The 6,722-nt window shown below is 40.0% G+C and overlaps 1 protein-coding gene across 1 annotated transcript; it reads right to left on the bottom strand.

Annotated features, from left to right (window-relative positions):
• Positions 1–5,182: 5,182 nt before the first annotated feature.
• LOC146485796 (histamine N-methyltransferase-like) lies at positions 5,183–6,106 on the bottom strand. Its single transcript, XM_085102934.1, has one exon. It carries the CDS (start codon positions 6,104–6,106, stop codon positions 5,183–5,185), a length of 924 nt encoding a protein of 307 aa, XP_084959060.1.
• Between the last annotated feature and the right edge of the window lie 616 nt (positions 6,107–6,722).

Raw genomic sequence — 6,722 nt, 5'->3', positions numbered from 1 at the left:
TTGTAACATTCACATTAAAAGTCCATGTCTATATATTGAAACAATCACATAACATGTGAAAGTATAATGAGCGAAGTGAATGAAATTTTGTATGGTACAACCTTTGAAATAAACTAAGGATTTCATTCATTTTTTGTCGACCTGTTATTGCGTTCGACGAAGGGAGAACGCTTCCTAATCTTCTGGGTTGTCTGTTGTCGCGTAGGTTCCCTGTGCACGCAAGCGAAAGCTGACCCGTGTTTTTTCGTTCGTTCCTTCCATCCATGGTTCACCTTTTCGGCGCCATTTTGAATGACGTCACAATTTGGTTGCGCAAAGCATTCTGCCTCGTGCTTGGCTGGAGTTTGTGTAAGGCGGCCAGCAGACTGTGTTCGTCTCACAACTCAAGTTTAGAGGATTTGTTTCTTTGGTGCAGTTGGCGGGACGGCATAATGCTTGCCTTCGGTCTTCTTGAAATTCACTCATTTCGATATTACCTTTCCAACAGTTTATCTTCCCCTTGTGACCCAAAATCGAGATCTCAGTTCCGTTAAAGTTTCCTTGACACCATTGTGTAGCACACGCTGATGGCAGTCATCGATAATAAGCACTGTCAAATGATGGTCAACTGGCAAAAGAATAGGATGTTTAACATCAAACGGTATGGATGCGTTTTGCAATCTTCCCCTGCATCTGAGTACTCCATTGTCATCTGAGTACAAGCCAAGTTACTGCTTCAAACTCTCGAATCTTAGGGACCTGACTACAGCTTTCTGCATTTCCTTCAACCACAAGATTTCCACCGATTCCCATTATAAAGTACTGAGCGGTCCAACTTAGTTTTTCTTTAGTCCCCTTTGACCTTGAGTTACGCAGGAATCGGAGTACAAAGGCAGTTACTCTGATTAAATTTGTTAGGGTCCAATACACTGGACAGACCTGGGATTCTGCTTTCCACAACGAGTCCAGAAGAATGAATCAGCTTACTCTTCGGTTTGTCACATCTCATCATAGTAGTCACGTGACAGTTCAGTGACATCCGCTGGGTTGGGCCACTTATCCTTTCCTTCGAGCAGCCAAGGCGGTCCATGCCACCAAATTTCAGACTCTTGTAAGGCCTCCGCACTCATTCCACGGGACGGCAAATCAGCTGGATTTTCATAACATGGGCAATGGTTCCACGATTCAGATGGGATCAGTTGTCGAATTTCTTTTTCGACTCCCTTTATCCAGTGCAGTGTCGTCATGGAGTCAGTCCAGCAGAAAACTTCATTAATTTGAGCTATCGGTTGAAGAGCCTCTCTGATACGCTGGACTAGCCTTGCTAATATCAATGCAGCTAAAAGCTCAAGTCGTGGGATTGTTGGTTTCTTCAGGGGTGCGACTCTAGTTTTGCTGATGATAACGGCTGGGTCGGGTGCCTTTAATCGTCTCGATTCTCAAATATACGGTAGCAGCGTAGGCGACTTCTAAACTGTCTCCAAAACCATGGATCTGCAGAGAGGTTACTTGATCTCTAACGTTATAGAAATAGCATCTGTCAATCGAAATAGACTGAACTTTCATCAGATCTGACAACCAACTTGTGTACAGTTCATCACAGAGAGGTTCGTCCCAGTCAGTCTTTAATTTACACAAATCTTGAAAGAGGACCTTGACTGTGATAAATAGTAGAGATATGAAACCGAGAGGACTAGAGTTTAACGACGACTCTAATAACTGATCGTTTGGTCAACGGCAAGTCTTTAGCGAAGTCAACAAGCCAATCAAAACCCAGGATGAAGGCATCTCTTGTTATGTCCCAGTTGAGACCAAGAACCTTTCCCTCTTCAGATGTTTTGCCATTCATTCCAAGATGAGTTGTCGCGTATGTTTGATCTTCGTCTGCTACTGGAGCAGCCTCTGTGGTAGGAACACCTTCCTCATGATCAATCCACTGCATCAGTTTCTGTGAATTTGAAATAAACTCTCTCAAATTAGATCCTCCATCTTTCATTCTAGATCTTGCCTTCGAATAGAGTTCGAAAGCCTCGGAATCATCGCCCTTTTCCCCATTGAAATCATCCACATAGCGAAAATTCAGAAATTCGTTTACGAGCTAAGGATTTTCTGATTCATAGCTTGTGACGTTGTGTCTTATCGTGCCATTAAGGAGAAAGGGTGAACTCGTGACGCCAAACACAACTCGGTTAAAACGCTTGAAAACAACTCTGGGGACTTCACTTCCAGGGACATCTACCCACAGGAAACGTAAGACATCTCGGTCGGGCTCTGCCACTCCCACCATTAAGAAGGCTTTCTCTATGTCGGCTGACAAGGCAACGAGATGATATCTGAAACGCATGAGGACGTCAGATGTGTCAGAGAGTAAAGGTGGGCCTGCATATAGACATTCGTCGAGGGACGGGCCAGTAGACTTGGCTGATGCGCCGTATACGATTCGCATCTTAGTCGTCTGTTTAATTTCGCGTATAACTGGATAATGTGGCAAGTATTGGAGGCGACCAACCTTGATTTCAGAGTTATAATCAACTTCAGAAATTATTCCTTTGGACGACTGTTCTTCTATTATTCTGTTGTACTCGGCGAGCAATTGAGGGTTTCTTCTCAGACGCTTCAAGGCAGAATTTACGCGTGAGACTGCAACTTCATAGTTGTCTGGCCATCGCGCTTGTGAATCGTATCCAAGAACTTGTCATGCACAGATGCTTCGTTTGCTAACACGCCAATGCTCTCTAACTCCCAGAATTTCTTCATTTTTTCCTCTAACGGGTCTCCGATTTTTTCCTCTGAAACAGCGCCGAAAGGATGCGACGTGTCGAGTCTTAGAGAGTGGCAAATTGTTAGATTCACTTCAGATTCAGAACTCAGTTCTTGGGGTAAGGAACCGGATAGTACCCATCCAAGAGTCGTTTTCATGGCGGCAGGACCAAATTCCCCCCGTTTCAGGTTCCCATACCGATAGTTTTTCCTTGCATTTGCTCCCATGTTCCGAAAAATGGAGGCGGTTGATATAAACCGATTCGAGGGGAACAACCACCGTCTTTAGTTGAAGTTGTTGGACTTCTTAGGAGCTTTTCCAATCTTTGGAGCACCATTACCTGTAATTTTTTTTAATAACCTCAATAGCAAAAGAAGCAGCAATACTAGCTAAAAGAGTTCCTAAAAAGCCTCCTTGTTGTGTTTTATTCAATTTGATCGAAACACCAAAACCTGATTGCAATGCTTTCATTATATATTGCTTTTGTTCGTTTGTCAGCATATGCTTATATTGTTTAAGCTGTTCTATTTTGGAATTCGGAACAAGGAAACCACCTGATATCTTTTTAACCACCTGAGATGCTCCTTCATATGCAAGGCCTGCAAGAGCTGATAATCCGAAGAGTTTTAGCCAATGTTGGAGCAAAAGGTCTTCCAAGTGTTAAAATTGTCGACAGGAGTGATCCACCGATTTGCTTTCGAATATTGGTCTTGGCTAATTTTATTTCCATACCTTTATTCAATTTGCGGTTTTTTTCCAATCTTTTTACAATATTTGCTGGAACATACAAAGTATCCATCTAAGATATCTAAGACATCTAAGTATCTAAGATTTGGAACGCTCTTCCGAATCAGTTCCGTGCCACTAACAGTATTGGATCATTTAAGAACTTAATGTCCAAGATGGATTTATTAAACTTTATATTCTAATTTCGCAAATACATTTAAATACATATTGCTCAGTTGTAATATCACTATGTAACGATTTTGTGATCCGCTCTTAGTTTTAATAGTTTTTTAACTGTACATACAATTTTAAGCCATTCTCTCTTTTTATTATCATTTTTAGTTTATTTATTTATTTATTTATTTTCGTGGTATGTCTGTAAAGTAGCTGATTAGCTAAGAACATTTACCACGTAAAATAAAGGTATTGTATTGTAATAGTAATTCGTTTATGTATGTCCTTAACACCGCCTGCCTAGATTAGCTCGCTATTTGCAGGCGGTGTTCATTTGGAAGTAACGTTTGAAAAACTTAATAAAACTTGAAACTTGAAACTTGAACTTATTGTATCATTACCGGATAAAGAGTCCTTTGTAAGTCTCAGAACACTGGTTTCCCTTTTATGATAAGTACCATTAAGATTTCTTTTCTGAAAGTTGTACCTTAATTTCGTAAAGTTGTGTCATATATATAAAAACAACCTTACACTATAACCAATTCATTTCCAATCTTGTCAATTTCCAGCATCCCTTCGTAAAGAACAATAAAATGTACTGAAAAATTCTAGTTAGCGTTTGCTGACAATATATATCTGAATATGAACTGTTTGGGATGTCTTGTCACCTTTTCTGTTTGGTAAGTCAGATCGAAATATGTTAGCGGATACAGACCATTGTAGCTGGCTTTATTCAATTGTGTGCCAGAATTATAATAATTTTTTCGCATTGCATATGACATCAGATCATTGAAAATTCTTACTTTTGATTCTGAATCATATTCCGTTTCTGTATAAAATACTCCGTTGACATATTCAAGTATACAATTGCTCAAAGATGCACCTCCATGACTCAAATTTAATAACAATCTACTGGCTTCATACCTGTTTTTCTGAGAATGTCACGCTATTTGATTCTGTAAATATTCAAATTTTGGAAAACATAAGTTCAGTTATTAAAAGAATGTTAAGACGGTGTTTAACAAAACAACGTCCTAAGCCGTTTTCAATTTTGCCACCAATCATATCTAAACTTTGGCTGCTGCTGACGGTAACAAGAAGGCTTGCATCCCAGACTAGAAAACTATTTATCTACTTAAAATAAACTACTTATAAACAGATTTGGAGGCCCACTGACCCATAAAGTCATACTGGCCCATAAAGTTTCATAATTTTGGTCCAACAGATGAAAATGTAGTATACGAGTTGGAGGTGAGAAATCATTTTAAAAGATGATTTCGTACCGCCAACTCCCATACTACTCTCGTAAAAATCGCATATTATGCTCAATATTATGCTCGGGCAACGAAATGATGTTCGAATTATGCCCGCTACAACAGTACCTGGCTTTAAGAGAGCTGATTTGGTAGCTTTTTATTTGTGTGTTACTAGAAGTGTGTTTTAAAAAGTACTTTGTCGTATCAGCCGTTTTCCAAAGGAACCTTGCAAAATACTTGTCTGCCCCAGACCGAGTTGCGATAGTTTTCTTCACCGCCATCTCCCTTATTTATATATGGCGACAGTCGCGACTTCCTCAAATACTAACTTTCTTCCGCTGTGGTCAGAAGTGGAAATTTCGCTTAAAGAATCCATAAATTCCCTGTGCAATGACGGATCAGCGGTTTCTCGGAAATTGATTCGATGCGTGATAAAATCCAGCAATAAACAACCAGTTTGCGAGAATTTGTCAAAACAACTAGTGATGTCAATTTGGAAATGAAGTTTAGGCAGTTCTTCATATTCCCAGCCATTCCGTTCCGCTATGGCAACGACTTCGTCTGTAGTATATATGCATATGTTGTCAGAATTTGAGATCAACCCACGAAATTTCCGCGATTGTTTCAACCAAAAATCTTGGCTACCCGCTACTGAACAGACTATGGCACCTCCAGCAGCTAGCATACTGAAACACGATAAAAGCGACTCTTCGGCATCGGTGTAATACAGTGATGAAATAAAATGGACAATGTGATACCGCTCACTTTCCGAATGCGAAGAATTATATATGTCGAAGAATTCTTGAAAAGTGTTCTCTCGCCAATCGAATGACACCTCGGCTAGTTTAGCTAGCTCTTCAGGTAATGGCGAGACCTTCTTTTTGAAAATTTCCATTGAAGACGCGTTGGGTTCTACAATACAGGCGTGAATGAAAGGCTTCTGATTTTCTTTACACGATGAACGAAGACTTGTAGCAATAGCTTTGAGAATTTCAATGTCGCAGGTACCATCTCCACTCCCGATTCCAAGGACTCTAAAGGCCTTATGGTCCAGAACATCATCAGGGTGAATCATTTCAATCGTTTGCATAACATGGGCTGTAATTTCACTCAAATAACTCAGTTTACTTTTTGTTCCAAGCCGTTTAGACCGATAAGTTTGGCAAGTGCTACGATAAACGTCCATTGATGACATCAATGAGCTCGCCATTTTGCGGAAAGCCGAAAGGTACCGTGGCTTCAGACTTCAGACTTCGGACTTCAGACTTCAGACCTCGAACTTTGAACTTCCGAAATTAAATGCGTTCATCACACTTCCTGAACAACTTCGATCAGTTTTAAATTCAAAACTTGTCTCACTCATACGTACAAACTGTTCCAGTTAATTTGTATATAATAAGCTTATCCCTGATGTATTGATCGCCGAAAAGCCCCTCTGGGGAGTGTTCAATAAAGCATTATCTTATCTTATCTTATCTTATCTTATTGTTGTACTATTACTTCTACATGTTATCAAGCTTCATGAAGTACAAGTTCCAGCTAATTTGTATATAATAAGCTTTTCCCTGATGTATTGATCACCGAAAAGCCCCCCGGGGGAGTTTTCAATAAAGTATTATCTTATCTTATCTTATTGTTGTACTATCATTTCTACATGTTATCAAGCTTCAAGAAGCACAACCACGTCTTTAGTCCTTTGATTATTTATTGATCACACGAATGAACTTCTTCTGACAAGATCAAGATGTAAAGGCCAAGAACAGATTAATCTCATCGCTTTTATATCGTCCAAGCGGAATTTGGCGGGAACTGTCAATCAGCTGTCA

This window comes from Pavona decussata, unplaced genomic scaffold (genome assembly GCF_977016875.1).
Source record: "Pavona decussata unplaced genomic scaffold, jaPavDecu1.1 SCAFFOLD_25, whole genome shotgun sequence".
Classification (NCBI taxonomy): Eukaryota; Metazoa; Cnidaria; class Anthozoa; order Scleractinia; family Agariciidae; genus Pavona; species Pavona decussata.
The sequence above is the reverse complement of the archived record's forward strand: the minus strand, read 5'-3'. Positions and strand labels throughout refer to the sequence as shown.

Bases quoted from the DNA above. Each gene is read 5' to 3' on its own strand.
- LOC146485796 (XM_085102934.1), bottom strand. From the start codon at position 6,106: ATGGCGAGCTCATTGATGTCATCAATGGACGTTTATCGTAGCACTTGC.